The 20,742-nt window shown below is 42.7% G+C and overlaps 1 protein-coding gene across 1 annotated transcript in view; it reads left to right on the top strand.

The window, feature by feature from the left end:
- Positions 1-20,742, top strand: part of CDH13 (cadherin 13) — a 694,106-nt gene that overhangs the window by 356,503 nt on the left and 316,861 nt on the right. The window contains exon 5 of the mRNA XM_063141045.1: positions 4,400-4,552. Within this exon, the coding sequence (XP_062997115.1) occupies positions 4,400-4,552 (153 nt within the window). The remainder of the gene's footprint in view (positions 1-4,399; positions 4,553-20,742) is intronic.

Here is a 20,742-nt window from a genome sequence, read left to right as displayed (position 1 = left end):
CACATTGCAGTAGGGTGGACAAGATGTTCCTTTTGGTCACAATTCTATGAGTCTATGAGTGTATGGTTCTATAAGATTGTCAATTATTTTGTTTATTACCACTGTGGGGCACCATTTGGATTTTTTGTTTGAGGCACCAATGTGGAGTTCCGTCCATCACGGCTGGATATAGAGCTCCAAAGCCTGCAGGAAGCCATAGCTAAGCTTTGAGGACCTGCATTGCCCAGCAGATATTGCATCTTTTCCCATTATTCTGCACTTAAAAAAGTAAAATTAGAACAGCCTCTCTAGTCACATGCATCTCCCAATTAAAATTGACCCTTGGGGATGTGACATCGAAGAGAGGCTGGGGGAAGAAGAAGAAGAAGAAGAAATCTAATTAAACCTGCAAAAGGAAATACAGCAAAAGCATTAGGAGCCAGAGTTACAGTTTTCTTTGCTGAGTTAAATTGTCCCTGTTTATTCGCTATTTGTGCAACTTTTCTGCCTGTCAGAAAAAGAAAGAAACATTTATTACTTTTTTTTAAAAAAAAAGAAAGGCGCGCGCGCACACACAAATATATTATAGGATAAAATATTTAGTGTTCGTTCCAAGAAAAAATGGGGAAAAAATTGCCAGCAATAACATTCTCCCATTTCTCCAGCTTCATAATATATGGCTTTGGATTACTGAGAATCTTTTTGTTAAAGAGAGAGGCAATCTATGGGGTCAGTGGCAGTTGTGGGGGTGATCCATTTATATAGTACATTCTGGATGTTCACCCGGGGGCGGGGGGGGATACAACCCTATAGGGGTAGTGGTTATATTATCCCCACACTGAAGATTGAGAGATGAGTGGCGTTCCTCAGGCCCTCTGGAAGGATCATGGCAGGAATGAGATTTCAACTGGTGACCTTATGGCTCAGTAGCTCAGTGCATCAGTTCAGTGGTGGAGTGCCTGGTTTTCATGCAAAAGATTACCCAGAAGACCTTCTCTTCTGCTGCTCCCAGACTGTGGAACGGCCTGCCGGAGGAGACTCGTCAACTGAACAGTCTTTTAGCATTTAAGAAAGCTATAAAGACTGATCTATTCTGGCAGGCCTATCCAGGGGAATTTCAGGGTGTTTTTAGGATGTTTTTTTAGGATGTTTTAATAATGTATACTATGTTTTTAATTGAGTTTTATTTATTCTATACTTACTGTTGTTCCCCGCCTTGATCCAAATGGAGATGTGGGTAAGAAATAAATTATTGATGATGATGATGATGATGATCCCAAGTTCTATCCCACACATAGGGATGGGTTGAACACACATCGGATCCATTAGACACTCACCCTGCTGCCACCCACCCACACTCGCTGGGCCACGCAAGCTCCTTTTGAGGATAGGCAAGGCTCCAGAAGTAATTGGCAGCTGTCTACCCTTGCTCCAGACATTACCTATTGCCTCCCATTGTGTGGTGGCCCTAAAGGCCCCATTTACACAAGAGTCATGGGGTGGATTCAGGGGAATCTGCTAGACTCCCGGACTCAGTCAGCAACATCCCTACATCACACATCACCTGTTATGTTTCTTCCTCAAGCCTTTAAGAGCTGCTGTCAGTTAGGCCAGCTGCAGATCCAAATGTGAACAGCTGGATGGAGGAGAGCCAAGCTTAGTGGACCAGTTTTCTTGGAATGTGCCGAAAGGGTGTACTAAAACAAAACGGGATCCTGTTGATTGTAGGAAATTGGAAACCGTTTGGACATAACCGGTTACTTGTTTCTGAGGCTGCAGGATGCATATAAGTGCTTGGATTTAGGAAGAAGAAGAAGAAGAAGAAGAAGAAGAAGAAGAAGAAGAAGAAGAAGAAGAAGAAGAAGAAGAAGAAGAAGAAGAAGAAGAAGAAGAAGAAGAAGAAGACCTAATGACAACATATTTGTAGAAAATGAGAAAAGGAGAGAAAAATATACACCACTGGCCATGGAAGTTAAAGAACTATGGCAACAGGAGAAGGTCACAATTATCCATTTAGTTACATCAGTCACCAGCATCACATCAAAAAAGCTATACAGAAAACCTTCAGAAACTGGGCCTACCAAACTACATCCACACCAACATCCAGAAAACAGCTGTACTTAAAACATGCTCAATTGTCAGGAAATCCCTGAATCAGTAACACACACACACCCAAAAAAACCCACACACACACAACCAAACAGCATGGCTTGGCAAAGTCCATCATGTCTGTCTAGAAAAACCACCACGAGTAAGAAAAGAGACAATAATGATGATGAAGATGATGATGATGATGATATTAAGCAGTGCTACTTCCGTGGATGCTAAGTTGCAATAATGTTGTTGAAATCAGAATTGCTGTGCTTGTAAACGCAAAACAACACAACACCCACACTCACCTGAGGATATTGCAGGTAGAGAGTTTCTCTTCATCACCCCTCTCCATTTACCTCATTCTCTTCTGCTCCCTTGAAAACACTCTCTTATTTACTTCTGTGATAAGATCAGAACCGCAGCAGGAACAAAGTGTTGAAAGGAACTCGCCTGGAAGGCACATGGTAACGCCATGGCCATCGCTAAATTCCGGCCAGAATGCAGTGTGGAAAAGGGACTGTGCTAAGTCAACTCACCCATTCATTTTATGCTGAAATGGGAAGGGGGAGAGGAATCACATTACATTCTTCTCTTGTTTGCTGCTGTTCCAAGGAATCTGCTATGGATGTGTTAATCTACAAAACTTGAGCTCACCGAGGTTTTCCAAATTCTTTCTCAAAGCTTGTTTCGACTCTAGTTCGTATTGTGAGCTTTGTGTGTTTTTACCCATATGGAAATCCATGCATATTTTGGGTACCTTTTCCCCCAAATGTATGCATTACTTGTGTACATCTTTGCAATCTACGTCTTCTTCTCCCATTGATTAAAGTGTAATAGTGTGCACTTTTCCAAAGTACACATTTTTCACGTGCATTTTTTTCAAATGTACACACACTGTCATTTTTTTAAATTATTTTTATTTATTGTTTTGGTTTGGTTTTGGTCTGCAAATCGCCATGCAAGCAAGAAAACGTATGGACTCTGCCTGCAGATTGCATCTCAGACTGTGTTCAGCCCATAAGGTGTGAACTGGGTAAATTCTGATCAAAAACACAATCTGAAACCAATTTTCTCATGCATCCCTAGAACCTACAGGACATGGCAAGCCTGATTCCTATTAGTAATGGCTCACTCCATAACTGCAGGCTCTTTAGCGCAAACAAGGGACCACACTTTCTTTGAACTAGCCACTATATAAGGATCTTAATTAGAAAGATGTCCATATTTCTGCCTTATTTCTGGGAGCACGTAGCTCCCTCTTGTGGCTAATTAAACATTAAATGAAATATCACAGTTTTAAGACCTTCTTCTCAGTAACTATCGGTGCTGTCATTCCTGGCATCAAAGAGCAGATATAAAGCTTGAAACCCAAGCTTGGGTGGACACAGTGGGCTCCTGACACTCATCTTTTGCTGAAGAGAGGCATGTCATGTGCACACATTTTGTTCTCAACTTGATCTGTGAACTGGGATGCATGAGAGTTGTTTCATTAAACATCAGAACATTAGTTATTGGGTGGACTAGGAATATAAGAAATTATAAATAACATTAATGGCAACATTGGGGGAGGGGACTCCAAAGAAAGAAAGAAAGAAAGAAAGACCTCCTTGATCTTATCCAAGCATGAGTAGCTAAAGAAATGTTGAATATTATAACCAATTACAGTGTTATATAGGGATAGGATAATAACCGAGCTTTTCCTATTTCCACCTCAAAGTCATTTTGCCGCATTCCTGTTCCAAAACACATGCTCTTTCATTGTTGTTTGAAAAGCAAAAGAGTATATTTTTCAAAAATGTTTGCCCAAATGCATAATTTACTACTTTCTAAAGCATGAATATGAGCATTACTTTTTTTCCAGAATGTGTATTTTTAAAATGCACCTTTCTCCAACAAATACATTTTCCAAACATGACCACAAGTTCAGGAAGTTCACAAGTCTGAACATTGTGCTTGAATGTGAGGTTGAGAATTGGACAAGTTCTGATATTAAATGAAATGAAATGAGATTCTCGTACATGGTTTCATTGGAATGGGAGTTAAAAAAAAACCCAAAAAACCAAAATTACTCTGTGTTATTAGTAAAAGCATACTTGCATCAGTTGAACATCATGAGATCTCCCAAAGAATCATGGAGATTGTAGTTTGCTATGGTGCTAATAACTCTCTGAAAGAACTCTATTCCCCAACTCCCAATTCCCAAATTCCCCTTGGGAAGTGAAATTGATCTTGTTTAAACAATAATATGGATTCTTCCTATGGATTCGAATTGTTCATAATGTTTTGTTCCTTTGTTGACTTTGATCTCCATGCTTGCCTCACACAGGTTATTGACAATGACAGACCAGAAAGCTCAAAATTCAGAATATTTGGGAAAGGAGTTGAACACGAGCCAAAAGGAGCTTTCAAAATCGTCGAGAGCACTGGAGAAGTCCTTGTGACGCGGCCCCTTGACCGAGAAGCAATTGCCACGTATCAGGTGACTTGTGGTAGAATGCAATATGTATCCTCCTCTCTCTCTCTTTCTCTCTCTCCTTTATCTTTATTGAACTTCATGAACATTGCAACCCATATTTGTTGCACTGTATATTGAGATATAGATAGATAGATATAGATAGATATCTGAACTTAGCTTCCGTGTGGTGATATTACATCATGTTAAACACTATGTGATGAGGACCTGAGTCAGTATAGGCTGTGTGCATCTTCCAACACCAACACCCAAGCCACACTCCTCTCAGTGAGGAGAGGACCCAGTCCCAGAGATCAGCAACTGCTAGACAGTGTGGCCTTCCAGATGTCATTGCACTACATCTCCCATGATCCCTCACTATTGGCCATTCTGGCTACAGCTAATGAGTGTTGCAGTCCAACAAGAAATGGAGGGCTTCAAGCTGCCCACCCATGCTATACAGGGTATAGCATTTCCCTGCACTTCCTGAGGTTGGAGGATTGAGACCAGATAAAACATGGCTGAATGGGCCAGGGAATAGAAAAGGAAGGTAGAGTATAAGGTAACAATTGGAAGGGAGTATTGGCAGAAAGTAAACCAGAATGCTTCTGTTTATACATTAGTCATGTTTCATTTGCACTAGGTTTCTACTCATTTCCGAACCCAATTCAATGTGCTTGTTATTTCCTATACATTCCTAAAGTGGCTTGGGGCCTGACTATCTGAAGGTCCACCTTCTTTTGCATGAATATGCATGCCAAATAAAGTCATTATTGGAGGCCCTGCTTCATGTCAAATTGCCAATGGAGTAGTCCCTGGTGGTAACATGAAATAAGGCCTTCTTGATGGCAGCACCCTGGTTATAGAACTTTGTCTCAAGGAAGGCTCAACACCCGCTTTGGCTTTTGGGTGGCCAGTCAGGACATTATTATTTCACCAAGCTTTTGATGGGTTGTAATTGTGTTCACTTTCCTTGTGGCTTTATTGTGTTGGTTTTTGGTTTGTATTGTACCGGCTTTGTATTTTATTAGTGTGAGCCACGTTGGGGGCCAAGAGGCAGTATATATAGGGTGACCATATTTGGGAAACCAAAAAAGAGGACACCTAGTGTGTGTGTGGGGAAGCAGCTTTCTGAGTCCTGCAGAAAGTACGTTATTCCCCCGCCACCTTAAAGAACCCGATTGGAGTGGAGGAGGGGAAAGGATTTCATTCTGCACCACCACCATCCACTCCAATTGGGGCCTTTTCTATAATGTCCACGAATGACCCGCTTTCCTCTTTAAGACCTCAATTGGAGCTCGGGGTGGGGGAACGATGTGCCTCAAGAAAGCATGTCATTCCCTCCTGCCATGCTAATGGCAGCCTTAAAGAGGAAGGTGTGTCATTCCAGGACATTATTGAAAATTATAGAAAATCCTCCCTGACACCATGGAAAGAACAAAAACCAGGACAAATCTGGGGAAATCCTGACAGTTGGTCACTATATATATATATATATATATATATATATATATATATATATAATAAGAAAGGAAGTGAGGAAGAGATATACTATGAGGATATTTAAAAGATTGTCACAGCAATAAATTGCCCAGCCTCAGGGAGGTTGGACTCAATGGCAGGGGGTTGGACTTGATGGCCTTATAGGCCCCTTCCAACTCTACTATTCTATGATTCTATGATTCTATATATAACAGCTGGTGGTACAGGATTGGCTCTTCTGGATCAGTATATTGTGTCTGCATCCTTGAATGACTGGTGTATTCCTCTTTTGAACAGTGATGCTTGTGGTACACGGAGTAGGGAACCAGTGGTGCCTGGCATTTATAGCACATAATTCAAGTGCTGCCGTATCTGCTAGCCCTGTTAGGTGTCAAATGCTACACATCACAATTGATGATCAGTAGGTAGCCCTCTGTTAAACCAGAGTTTTACACACATTGGATCCATTACCACCAATTCTCAATTAGGACCCAAATTTATCCCTTTTAAAACAGCCCTCTCCCTGCCTTAAGCCTTGCAGATCAGCTTTAGAAAAAAAAAAGTTGCACCATGCTAAATGAGCCAGAAAGGGAATGCAAATGTATATTTTAATGGGCTGTGTGACCCAGTATGTAATTCCGGCACTCAGCAGGCCAGCCGGAGTCATGTTGAGCAAATGGCAGTCAAGAAGTTCTGCAGAAGGAGAACGTTCAACTTGATTAGTCAGTCTTTGGAAAAAACAATGAACTGGAATCAATGAAGATGTATTGTGAAGTCAAGAAAACAGTTGGGATTCTCCCTCTCCCCTTGATTTTTCTTGATACATGAATGTATTGGAGTCTCTTGAAAATATCTCCAGTCTTGGAATTGTGCGTCTGTGTGTGTTTCCCTTAAGTTTCCTTTCCTTCATTCAGCGCTTATGAATTATTTCAAAAGCACACATGCAGATGAAAAATGATTCTCTATGGAAAGGTATAAATATTTCCTGAGCTGTCAGTGCTGTGGAAAGAAAACCACAGAGTTCTGCAAAACTGGGAGTGATAACTGGGTCATGTCGTTCAACTCAATAGATTTGAGAGAGATGAGCCCAATTCGTTCAAATTATGATTGCAACACAGAACTTCCTGTGCCACCATTTTTCTCTCCAGTAGATGTGTGATTTGCTGCTTTTCTGGTCTGGAGCAAGTAGCCATTAACCCTCAGTGAATGAATGAGTAGGATGTCTTCTGGGTAGAGTTGTCAGCATTGACTTGTGCCTAATGCAAAGTTTAAGGCAAACTTGGTAGTTCCTGCAAAGAGCAAATCATGTGAATGGTTTGCAGAGGGGCGGATAACAATTTTGGTATGATTAGCAAATGTTCTCAAAGGGATAAGTGATGGAGTCTTCACATCTCTAGCCAGGGCCCTAGGCAAAACATTACACAGATGGTTAGTCAAGCCATGTCATCAGTATCGCCTATCACTTCACCACTTCACAGAGTAGAAATGGGTGAATGCCTCTCAGCTTTATTTGGAATGTACCCACAAACAATTCTTTATTACAGCATTTGAATGGAAGATGAAGGAAGGAAGGAAGGAAGGAGGGAGGGACAGTCTCTCTTGGATGATAATAAGCTGAAGAGGTTGTGAAAATATAGGAATTCATAATAAAAGACCTTACTTTTGCTGTTGACTGTTAAGGTCTAGGAAATTTCATAGAGATTGGCCAAATAAGATTGAGTCTTCACGATTTTGCCATTCCGTAATCACTCAACACCTGGAATTACCACCAAGGGAATGTCTCTAGTGTTCTCCTTAAAGGAGAAGGAAATTACTGCTCTCTATTATCTTGATTTTTTTAAAAGTCAAGTTAAGTATATCTGGAGGTTTTGTAACCTCTTGGGGACATAACCCAAGAGTTTAGCGTTGCAAGAGCACAAGGTGTTTTAAAAAAGCAGTTCTTTGGTTATTATTAGTGTGTCATAAATGGTAATTCTAGATGACTAGAGATGGGGAGAAATTTGTTGGCTTTGCATTTTAATGCAAGATTAACCAAGTCGTACCTCCCAGAAGAATGTGTACACTGGAATGTAATTTGCAGTCAGAAATTGGTACATTTCCAAACACATATTTACTATATTTGTCTGGAGATGCTACCGTTTCTTCATTTGGACATTGCATTTGAAGGGTGGAGGAGGGGGAGCAGGGACAGCAGTTGCACAGATTAACTAATGAAATTAGTCTCTACCTTTCCTAATATATTACGTGGACTTTCACAGCCTTGGTCAGTCCTGTATTGCTAGTCTTACTAAACAGTTTACAAATCAATTCAATGAACAGTAATAATAAATCCAACTTTGTGGATGGGAGGCTATGAATCTGTTCACTGCCCAACATTTGTGACAGATAATTTATGGCTAACAATCAAGTTCCAAAGTCATTTCATTTCTCAAAATTGAAAATGTGTTTTCGCTTCACGCAGGGTGCTCAGCTAAAGCTGGAGTTGACTAAATCCCCTGATTACTACAAAATATTGCTCTGCACAATATTGTAAAAAAACAAAAAAAGTCAAGAAAAAAAAATAGTAAAACAAAAGCCCTTCTTTGGAAGAACCATTTTTCTGCTGCTTCCCAATGCATACTGAACAATGCCATGTCGCTCTGTGTGGAGTCAATACATTGTCAGGTCCACATCCTCAGTTACCTAGGGAGGTTGTGGGCTCTCCCACACTAGAGGCCTTCAAGAGGCAGCTGGACAAGCATCTGTCAGGGATGCTTTAGGGTGGATTCCTGCATTGAGCAGGGGGTTGGACGAGATGGCCTTGTAGGCCCCTTCCAACTCTGCTATTCTATGATTCTATGATTCTGTTTGGGGTAGGAGAATGAAGTGCTGAGATTGTGCAGAGATGAATGAAAATGTTATTAGATATTCTTAGAGGAAAATCAGCAACTGAGACACCTTGTAATTCACCTTGTAACCTTAGTACATCCTTCTGCAGATGTCCATAAATCCATGTAGACTACCACCATGCTTTCCACATCTCTAGGAAGCCCACAAACATGGGAGGAAGGTCACAGAGCACCACCACTACTGGGGCTCAGGCATATGCTCCCTCTAAACATGTGTTGTGTTTCTCTGAAATGACGAGGCCTGCTAGGTAATCCACAAAGCTTTTATTAAGCAACAAACATCTCTTCCACCTGAAGAGAGTCTAATCCCTTGAAAACTTCCCCCTAGGCAAAACTATGCAAACTAAGTGAGACAATTGTCTGACCAAGGAGAATAGGAAGCCTTTCCTCAAACGCAGAGAGCCTGGTGCGGAGGCAGGTTCTGGTGCAATTCTAGCCAGACTGACCTTCTCACGTCTTCCTTCCGCTCCATGCGTTTTAGCTTCTGGCGGACCCTAGCATCAGCTAGCTTGTCAGGGCGTTCTCCTCCAGAAGAAAGTTCACTTCCCACTGAGTGTGTAGGATTTGGCCTTGAGGAGATAAGCTCTAAAGAGGGCTGACTCCCAGCTGGTGAATCGCCTGTGAGAGCTTCCTCCCCCACTGGTACAGGCTGGCTGGTGTCTGGGACTGCGTCTTCTAGTTCTGAATCTGAGTCTGATTGATTACCTGAAACATCTTCTCCCAAAACAGGGGCAGTAGGCTTAGCCATGAGAACATGGAGGTTCCACTGAACAAGCCAAACCTGGAACCAAACCTTCCAAAGCTAACCTGAAGTTTTGATAAGGTTGAGAAAACACTTCAAGTCTCTATGTTGATGGTGTGGATCATTTTCCCGTAGATCATTCCTTTGGAACACAGCTGGGTCACGACGATGACCTGAAAACTGAATGCCTAGGGATGTCACAAGAGTCCAGTTGGGGTCATGAGCTCAGTGGGTTTCTGCTTGCTTTGCCACAAGTTGTGCAAGCTCAGGGACCACTTACCAGCAAGCCACCACTTTGTGGGAAAGTGTGGGTAAGCATTTTGTCAATAGCACCGTTTTGTGCAAATGGCAACTGTAACTAGGGTCACTTATGCAACATTACAGGTGTAAATGGTCTAATTAGCCACCGTGGTTATGAAAATCGCTTTCAGGCAACACAGTAAGCTATCATGGTAAGCTCAAAATGCTTAACCATCCTGGCTTAGTGTGTCGTCTGAACACGGCCAAGGTAATACAGGGGTCCTCTCCAAGCTGTAGATGATTAGGGGGATCTGCTGAGTTAGAAGAAGGATGCAAGGCTGTCCCACTGCTGCCCCCCCCCTCGAAGTTCCCTTTGCCTGTGTCTCTCTCTGGGGCTGGACCCTGAACCTATTCTCTATGCTGTTGTAACCCATCCTCCAATAGAAGAGTACAACTCCACATTATTTATTTATTTATTTATTTTATTACATTTATATACCGCCCCACAGCCGAAGCTCTCTGGGCAGTTTACAACAATTAAAAATGGTAAACATTAAAAGTATACAAATTTTAAAAACCATCAAAAACATAAAAAAAAACAGTATAAAAACAACAGTATCCATTTAAAAACAACAATTCTGGGGTCCATTTAAAAAAAACTTAACGTTGTTAAATGCTGTTAAAATGCCTGGGAGAAGAGAAAAATCTTGACCTGGCGCCGAAAAGATAACAACGTTGGCACCAGGTGAGCCTCATCGGGAAGATCATTCCACAGTTGGGGGGCCACCACTGAGAAGGCCCTCTCCCTTGTTGCCATCCTCCGAGCTTCCCTTGGAGTAGGCACTCGGAGGAGGACCTTAGATGTTGAGCGCAGTGTACGGGTAGGTTCATGTCGGGAGAGGCGTTCCGTCAGGTATTGTGGTCCCAAGCCATGTAGGGCTTTATAGGTTAAAACCAGCACCTTGAATTGGGCTCGGAAACATATAGGCAGCCAATGCAAGCGGGCCAGAATCAGTGTTATATGCTCAAATCTTCCTGTTCCAGCTATCAATCTGGCCGTCGCATTTTGCACAAGCTGCAGCTTCCAGACTGGCTGCCCCATGTAGAGCGTGTTGCAGTAATCTAATTTGGACGTTACGCACGCAGCATTTTCCAGTGTCACGCTCCTCCCCGCCAGCCAGCCATGTATCTGTCATGTGAACTGGGTCCTGAGTTCAATCTTCATTTGCTCTGATCCCCCCCCCCTCGCTTTTCAGAACTCTGTTTAATATTCCAATTAATCTGACCCAGAGAAGCGGTGCTACTTCCTGACTTCTTTCACAGATCTGCCAGCATAATTAGTTTGAACGTTTCCTGTTTTGTGTCATTATCAAAAGCTTGGGATCTTTGTATAGGGAGACAGACTGTCACTGCAAGGGAAGGGGGAGAAATAAAATGAAACGAAGAATGAAAGCCTCTTAACCATTGATTTCACAGCTAGTACACGTTAAACATTTCCTACGGCTTTTTAATAAATAAATAAATAAATAATAATAATAAAAAAACACTCCTTCCACAGGAGAAAAATAAAATAATCTCTGTTTTGTTTTTCTTCTTAAAATAAGGCATTACCTAGGTAAATTTTGCCAGCACTCCAATTTTAATGGCACTAGTTGAGTGGCATTATCAAACTTCCCCACCCATCCCTCTTTCTCTCATGGACGTCTCATGCTGGCAGAACTTCAGTTTCCACTTGTGCCTGGCTTTCAACTATTTGTACTCCGAAAGCAGCTCTATACAAGATCTGTGACTGACTGCTATTATCTTTGAAAGGCTGGAACGCTCTAATGCTGCCTTCCCACAGCTTAATTTTTGCCTCTGGGGGCTTTTGAGCTGACAACTCTAAAGTGCCTGATCAGGATACATTCTAGTCATATTGGGCCCACAGAAGGGTGTACCTAGGGAGCAGCTTCTCAGCCCAGCTCTGCCATGGAATGCATTCAGCATCCACATCCAGAGGCTGCACACCACTAAACACCAGCTCCAAGGGGGGAAACCGGGAAAGACCTGCAGCTTTCATGACATGCATGTGGGCATCTCAGAGGTGACTAGTTGGCAACTGTAGATGTGGGACTAAATGGCAAACAGTATCAGCAAATGGACCAAAGAATCTTCCTTATCTAGGGTTGGGTGAGCCCTCCCACACCGGATGGTCCATGGGCATCTGGTGCACAGCATGTGGCATCCCTGTCACCCCTGAGTGCCATTGTGTGAGAAATGGTGGCCAAGCTTTTTATGGATGCAGATGGTGGATGTAAATAGGAACATTTATGCAAAATCAGAAGCATAAATGGTCTAATTTGCTCAAAATGAGGATTTCCGGAAAAAGCTTAGCGGTGGTTCTCTGCAAAATGTCAGCTCGTGGGTAAGCGAGGATCCTCACACTTGCACAACTCAGTCAGTGGTGAGTTGTGCAGGGCTCAGCGGACTGGCATATGGTGGGGGGGAGCTGGTGGAAAGCCACTGTGCTTGAGTCCATATCAGATATCCTCCAACATTTCTGCTTAGGGCCCATCTGACTATTGGTCCATCTCTTGTTTACACTAACTGGTAGTGGATCTTCAGAGGTTCAGATTGAGGTCATTGGTATCTCCAGCCCAAGGAATTGAACCTGGCACTTTTTGCATGCAAAGCATATGTTCTACCAGTAAGACTTTTTGACCTGATCCTGCAGAGCTTTTCTTATGTCCTTAGCCATGATTGTGCAAATTCTGTGTTTAGAGGGAGTGATATCCCTCTGAATACTTGCTGCTGAGCAACAGATACATTCAGAAATAGGGACTATTGTTTCCATGATCTGCTTCTGAGCTTCCTGGAAGAATGTGGTTGTCCACTGAGTGAAGGAAGAGGATGGACTAGACAGATCTATGTTTTGGACCCAGTTCAGTCAGGTGTCCATGTCAGGTTGGGAGTTTGCTTGGGCATCAATTAGTATAATCAATGTCTGGCTGACTACGGACATGTTCTCTCCTTCCCTGCCTGCTTTGTATAGGATTTCAGCCCAGACTAAATCTCAGAGATGCTTCATTCTCTGCATTACCCTAGAGGCAACCCAAGCTCAGCATACAGTTAGCTGAACAAGCAATGTTCAAGCTTGTTGAGGTTCTTCAGATTGCTCCATGAAGCTCAGTTTTCCATGTCTGCATTCATGAATATCATAGAATCATAGAATAGCAGAGTTGGAAGGGGCCTACAAGGCCATTGAGTCCAACCAATCGAGTCCAATTGAGAGCAACTGTTGTTACTGTTGCTGTTTTTAATCAGGAAAAAATGCACAATTATTTCAAAATTGAAAAAACGTGTATTTCCACCCAGAGGGTTATGTTTCTGCCTGCCGACATTCATGTTCACATTTGGCATTACGAAGGAACAAAATTCTTGTGCAATCCTAATGAAAAGGAGGATATAGTCACTTCATTGCTCAGAACAATGAGGAGGACTATTTTCCAAGAAACAATAAATGCCTATTGATGAATATTTATTTATTTATTCATTTATTACATTTTGTACTGCCCAATAGCCGACGTTCTCTGGGCGGTTCACAAAAATTTAAACCATGAAAGCATAATAAAATAACCAACAGTCTAAAAACACAAATACAAAATACAATATAAAAAGCACAATCAGGATAAAAGCACACAGCAGAAATTTATCTAGATTAAAATACGGAATTAAAACAGCAAGTTTAAATTTAAGTTAAATTAGGTGTTAAAATATGGAGAAAATGAAAAAGTCTTCATCTGGCGATGGAAGGAGTACAGTGTAGGCGCCAGGCGGACCTCTCTGGGGAGCTCATTCCACAACCGGGGTGCCACAGCGGAGAAAGCCCTCCTCCTAGTAGCCACCTGCCTCACTTCCTTTGGCAGGGGCTCACGGAGAAGGGCCCCTGTAGATGATCTTAAGGTCCAGGCAGGTACATATGGGAGGAGGCGTTCCTTCAGATAACCTGGCCCCAAACCGTTTAGGGCTTTAAATGTCAATACCAGCACTTTGAATAGGGCCCAGACCTGGACTGGCAGCCAGTGAAGTTGTAAAAGGACTGGCATGATGTGGTCTTGTTAGTAAACAGGCTGCCCTGTTTTGTACTAGCTGAAGTTTCCGCACCATTTTCAAAGGCAGCCCCACGTATAACCCATTGCAGAAATCCAAACATTATCAGAGCATGGATAACTGTATCTAGGCCCACAACCTTTTCAGAGGCATGAGACTGTATGGCACCTTACATGGGGAATATAGAGTAATTTTGCATGAACGCCTTAATTTTGGGTATCTTGTTCATTTTACTATAAATAACTTGCTCCAGCTGTGGATTAGATTTTAAATGTTATGAGTTCTCAGCAGGGGTATTGCATCTTCTCATTTCAAGCTTCTACTCAGAATACTAGTAGTATCATTTATCTAGGAAGCACACCAAATCAATACTGCTGGATGGCCCCACATTCCGCCTACCACCTTGAAGCATGTTTATTAACTTTGCGTTATCTTCACAAAGAAAGGGAGTCATTTTTATCACTGTGACTACTCAAGAGTGGATCTCTTCTACTTTATCATGGCATCTTTGAATCTTTGCACTAGCCTGAAAAAAAATGGAGAAGGGGTAAAATTAAGTGCTTTTCTATAATCTCCCTAGAATGTTGAAGTGAAAGGGGTATATATTAGGGATGTGCTCCGCTTCTCCTTGAACCGGAGAAGCAGGAGCGGAGCGGTGGGCTTCGCCTACCCTTAAGGCGGAGGCGAAGAGAGTCAGGGGGGCTGCGGATTGAGGCGAAGAGGATCGCCTCAATCCGGAGCTTCGCCTGAAGGTAAGTGGGGGGAGGGGGACTAATCTGGCGCTGCCGGTGCCGCCATTCATGTGGCGGCAGCGGCAGCAGCACCAGGTAAGGGAGCAGGGAGGAGGGACGCTTACCTTCCTCCGTCGCCGGCTTCAATTGAGGCACCGGTTGAAGCCGGAAGTGAGGCCTCTTCCGCCTTCAACCGGGGCCTCAATTGAATCCCGCAACGGACGAAGATAAGGGGGCGGGGTGGGTGGGTGGTTTCTCTGGCGGCGGCGCTGCCACCGCCATCGATATAGTGACAGCGGCGAAGCCGGATCTCGCTCTGTGGAGCGGAGCAGGAGACGGGCGGAGCGGCGTGAAGAGGATCGGGCCCGAACCGGATTTTCCGGATTGGGCCACGAAGCGGATTGGGGTGTGTGTCTGTGCACACCACTAGTATATATACCCCTTTGTATATATTGCAACATTTGAGTCTGCTTAGCTTAGGAAAAAAGCAGGTAAGGAGAATCATTAGAAGAAACACTAAGTATGTTTTTTTTTTAAAAAAAAAAAAAAAGTATGGTGTGGAGAATATATATATGGATTTCCTTTTCTCCTTCATCTGTAATACTAAAGCCCATGATTTCTAGGAAGATGAAAGGAAAGATTTCTTTCTGTGGTGCATAGTTAATCCCGTGTCCTGCTTCTGGGGCCATAGCTAGACCTAAGGTTTACCCCTAGATTGTAAAGGGGTCAAACCTGTACATCTAGGTGACGCACAGGGGATCCAGTGCTCAGGCAGGGGCGAACCCTGGATGACCCCAGGATAAACCTTAGGTCTAGCTCTGGCCTGGGTCTCTGGTCAACAGTTGGGCCCTTGGTCTGTGATCCAGCAGGGCTTTTCTTAAGTTCTTATGATCTTAAATGCCTCTTCTAAGGCTTAATTACTGGCAGTAAGACATGCAAGCTAAAATGTGGAGGCGTTTAGGATATTTTCTAAGTTTAGTCCTATTCTTTTTGGCTTTGCCCCTTCAGGACTTCCTCACTTGGGGCTTTGCAGTGCTGCTGTGTGCCGAGTACCTGAAAGCTGAGCCAGGAGTAGTTGTTGTGATTTTGGTTTTAGTTTAAATGATTTCATGATGAACAATCAAAGCAAAAATGGCTTACTCAGCTGACAGGCACTTAGAAAGGAACAGCACTCTGTTCACACAGTCACCACATGAAAATCCATTTGTGTTTCTGTGTTTATTTTTTTTCCAAATCAGCTGCACACATCTTTGAAATGGACACATTCCTGTCACATTGATTAAAGGGTATTTGGGCACATTTTTTTCCAAAAGTCTGCATTTTTCAGGCACATTTTCTCAAATGTACACGTGCTGTCAGACACGTGTGTGTTTTTTTTAATCTGAAAATTAAAATGCAAGCTCACAAATATATATGGATTTCGATCACATTTTTGCATCTGTGTTCAGTCCAGAAAATGACAACCGGCTAAAATCCAGGGGCGGGGGGCAGAATCCTCACAAATCCCTAACTAATTTCTGTGGAATTCCCTACCTCTGGAGGTCAGGCAGGTGCCAACCTTGTACACCTTTCGGCGCCTCCTGAAAACATCTTTATTCCAAGAAGCCTTTCCTTAATATGCAGCTTTTAATCTCTGTATTTGCTTCTTTTACATTTTGTTTTAACTGTTTTATTCTGTTTTTATTTTCATTTTATCTTGTACACCGCTCCGAAATTTTTCAACAGGGAGCAGTATATAAATATTCTAAATAAATAAATAAATAACTAGTTATTAATTCTGACTGGATGTTGATATACGCTGGTTGTGATGGTAATCAAACCCTCAGCCTTCATTTCCTGTCGAATTGTGTAAGTAGAAGAAAATAAAATGCTACGCGTTTGGAGGTGGTGCTGGAGAAGGAAGGCACTAAGGAGAATGAGAAATTCATGGACATGCTGCCGGATCTCATTGGGTTTTGTTTTGCTTTTTTTCCCCTTGACTGGAAGCTATTGATCAATACGCTGCTTACTATGTGAACAACATGCTTTGAACTTCTAGATGCAAGTGTATATGTAATTTCCCTCATCTCGTCTTGACTGAGCTACCTGACCTGAAATCTAGCAGGCAAGTTAACTGCTAAATCCAGGTTGTCAGAGTTAGCAGGCTGGTCAGTTGCATTCTGAACAGACATTACCATTAATGGGGGAGGGGGAATATTTGCTAAGAAAGTTGGAATTAATCTCCCCCACCCCAGAATAAAACACCACCACCCTGCCATTGGGCTTCTGCAGGACATATTCATTCGCTCTTTCTTTTCTTTTTTGCGAAGTTCATTCTATACGAACAGCCAAATGTCAATTCATAGACAGGAAAATAATTTGAAGGGGCGAAGGAAATGTATTACTGGCATCATTCAGTTGTACCAGGGTGCTGCATTAATTGTGTTGGTGTCCCAAAAGGATCTACGCGGTGTTAGGATGCCACAGTTTTAAGAACACTGACAAAGCTGAAATTCGGAGAGCCAGGAAAGTGAAGTTACGTAACCACAGGCGTCTGATCCATGTTTAGGTATTTCCAATGATGCAAGGACTGACTTTATTACTTTAATCCTATTGTGGCGTAGCGATTAGAGTGTTGGAGTGGGCTTTAGGAAATCCTGGTTCTAGTCTCCATTTTGCTATGAAGCTTACTGGGTGATTTTGGACCAGTCACTGAATCTCAGACTAACCTACCTCACAGGGTAGTTGTTGTGAGGATAAAATGGAGAGGACGAGAATCATGTAGGCTATCTTGGGTCTCCACTGAGGAAAGGCAGGGTACACATGTAACAAATAAATGAATGTTCCCCGTGTTTACAAAGGAAACTAAATTATTATTTTTAAAAGAAAAGAAAGAATGATACTCAAATCAAGGAGGAGGAGGAGGAGGAGGAGGAGGAGGAGGAGGAGGAGGATTTAGTGTGCTGGACTAGATGGACCCTTGCTCTGATCCAACATGTCTCTTCTTATGTTCTTAAAATACAGTTTCATTCAAGCTCGAGTTATGCATGGAATTGACTCTTATTGGGTAGTGTACCCCTTCTTAAAAAAAGTTTTTTTAAAAAACTGTGCAGCTCAAAGGAAAAAGGGGAAATTGATTTCCCTTTCCCTTGTGGAACTGTCATAAGTTTGCAACACTTTTCATTAATCTCATTACTAAGCGGAATTGGTTTCCCCGTGGAAATTAATTATTGGGGTAGTATCAGGGATTTTAATTTCCATCGCCTACCAGTGAGACATTCTGCTCTTTCTTTATATATGAGTCTTTATATATGACCACAATGCAGTGGGGCAGTAATCTGTGGTACTGAGCTTACAAACAAACAAACAGAAAGGATGGGAGACAGAAAGAAGGAAGGAAGGAAGGAAGGAATTCTGAGAAATCACCTTGAGTTCTGATTCACCACCTAAAAATCTTGGGTAATATCTTCAACCTATTTCTCAGCAACAAAAGGGTATATCTGATGAAAGTGGTGGTGTATTGCTAAGAACATATTGTCTCTAGGGTATGTATAGGAGTTTCATTGACTCCTACATAAGGTTGCCCTTCTAGTTATTAATTGAATTGCACATGCATTATCATGTTCTTCCAAGGGATTAAAAATGAGGCCATTTTAGCAATTTGGATAAATTCAGGAATAGGGATGCACATGAATTTCAGTTCAGTTCACAAATCACTCAAAAAAAATGCCCTGCTTGCAACACCAAACATGATGGAGCCCACCACTCTTCTAGGCAATTGGTTCCATCATTGAACTGCAATTCCTTCTCCTTATGTTCAACCTAAACCTACCCTCCTCTCCCTAAACTCATTGGATCTAGTCAATTCTTCTGGCTCAGTGGATAACAAGTATTTGCCCTTTCTACATCACAGCTCCTTCCAGTATTTGAAGGCACCCAGGTGAAATCTCAGCCCTTGGAATTCCTTGAGCTTTACAAGTAAACCACTTCAGAGCTAGCTGCAGGTTTAAGAGGGCCCATGAGCAAGGCGTCCAACCTCTGTCAAAGAGACTACCTTCCCCTTGGCATTGTCACCAGCTGCTATTGCTTCTCATTCTCATTGTTGTTATCATTTACTTGCTTGGAAGGCCAGAGAGTAGGCACATAGTGGCATCTGTTCCTCCTCCTCAACACCACCAACACCACTCCCTGGGATGATGCAAGAGGCAGATGAACAAGCAGATTGCAAAGAGGAGGAGGAGGAGGAGGAGGAGGAGGAGGAGGAGGAGGAGGAGGAGGAGGAGGAGGTCCAGGAGAGTTCATAGTATTGGGCCCTTGCTAAGGTGTGGTCCCTTGCCAAGCCTTGACACCAGCCCCGATGACCCTGGATGACCTTTCAAAGGGGGCAATGCAGACAGGGCCGGTGCCAGACTATTTTGCGCCCTAGGCAAGGTGAGCTACTTTCTCTCTCTCTCACACACACACACACACACACACACACCAAAATGCCAACTTTGATTTTTAAGAACATATGTTTCCTGGACAAAAATAAGAAGCACAAAACTTGAAACTGCTAAATTTATTTTAAAGTGCAAGAAATACGTCATGCCAATTATAGCAAACAAATTGGAAAGGAACGTCTATGGGTCTAGAATGCATTATTTAATAGGAATATCACCTCCAAATCATCCCCCCAACTCACACGCACACACTCAGCATCACTCACTCCAAACAAACACACGCATGAACACATGCATTTACTCAAAGACCCCATGCACCCCATTCACCCATACATTCTCTCTCTCTCTCTCTTCCGGGCCCGTTCCGGAAGTCTAAATGTGGAGCCGCCGCACCCCCACCCCAGCGTCCCTGGCTTCATCTCGCCTGCCCAGGCCCAGCTGATTCCTCAGGCTGGCCTGGCTCACAGCCAACTTGCGTGAGTACTGCGCTGTGCCCGGCGCCCCTCTTAGCTTGGCGCTCTATGCGGCCGCCTGAGTGGCCTCTATGGTAGCACCAGCCCTGAATGCAGAAGAAGACTATTACCACAATGTTCTGCTCGTGATCTTCCCAGAGGCATCTGGTGGCCACTGAGGAAAACAGGATGTAGAACTATGTGGCTCTTTGGTCTAATTCAGCAGGACTCTTCCTATGCAAAAATGCGTAATTTCTTTGCAGGCTGGCTCTATCCTTGATATTTCTCAGAGTTAAATACTGAAAAGACTAAAAATGAATACATAAAAAAGGGAATGTGCATTTGCCAGTTTGTGCCACTTTACTGTGTGGTAACTTATTAACGACAGCTTTTTAAAATGCCTTCAAATGGAAGAAACCGTCACAGAGATGACATAAAGCAATAGCAAAGACCATAAATGTCGTCAAGTTCATTATTCCTGATTTCTCTTTGAAAATGGGGACATAATTGATGAATTCTGGTGAGGAAAATAGCTATAAAACCGGTCTGATGCATAGGGTGCCCTCCCTTGAATTTCTTCTCTCTCGTTTTATCTTATTTCTCTCTCCAAAATGGACCACTGTTTGTTTACTCTGCATAAGCATAAGGCCATTATCTAATAAATTATTGGCAGAAAACAAAATGAAACAAAAATGTCAGGCAGTTCCTCCAAGAACTATTGCCTTTTAGGAGCAGTGTAACTACTATTTAGCAAATGATAATTTATAGCTTCATGTTTTTGCTTCAGTGTTTGGAGTTTTCTTTTTTCCCCCTCTGCTTTTTCATTCCCTCCCTCCCACCTTTTCTCTCTCCCCCATCCCTTTTTCCCTCCCTCCCCTCTCTGTGTGACATCATGACTTTGGGTAGCAAATGACCTGTGCCTTTTGCCTTACCGTTTACTAATAGTTCTAACGATTTCAAAGGGTAAAAATGTCCCTCTTTTCAATGTGATTTGATTGATTTCCCCTCCGCCTTTTATTTAAATGTGCTTCATAGTGGAAACCCAGTTGAATGGCTCTGTTTCGATTAGGGATGAGGAAGGGTTTTGCTCAGTTTGCATTTCAAGGCAAACCAACCCGTTCCACACTTCCTGGGCTACTGCACAGTTTTGAACCACAGTTATCCTCTGGGTTTTG

Source organism: Elgaria multicarinata, chromosome 14 (genome assembly GCF_023053635.1).
Source record: "Elgaria multicarinata webbii isolate HBS135686 ecotype San Diego chromosome 14, rElgMul1.1.pri, whole genome shotgun sequence".
Taxonomy (NCBI): domain Eukaryota; kingdom Metazoa; phylum Chordata; class Lepidosauria; order Squamata; family Anguidae; genus Elgaria; species Elgaria multicarinata.
Note: the sequence above shows the minus strand (reverse complement) of the source record. Positions and strands in the feature narration are given on the sequence as shown.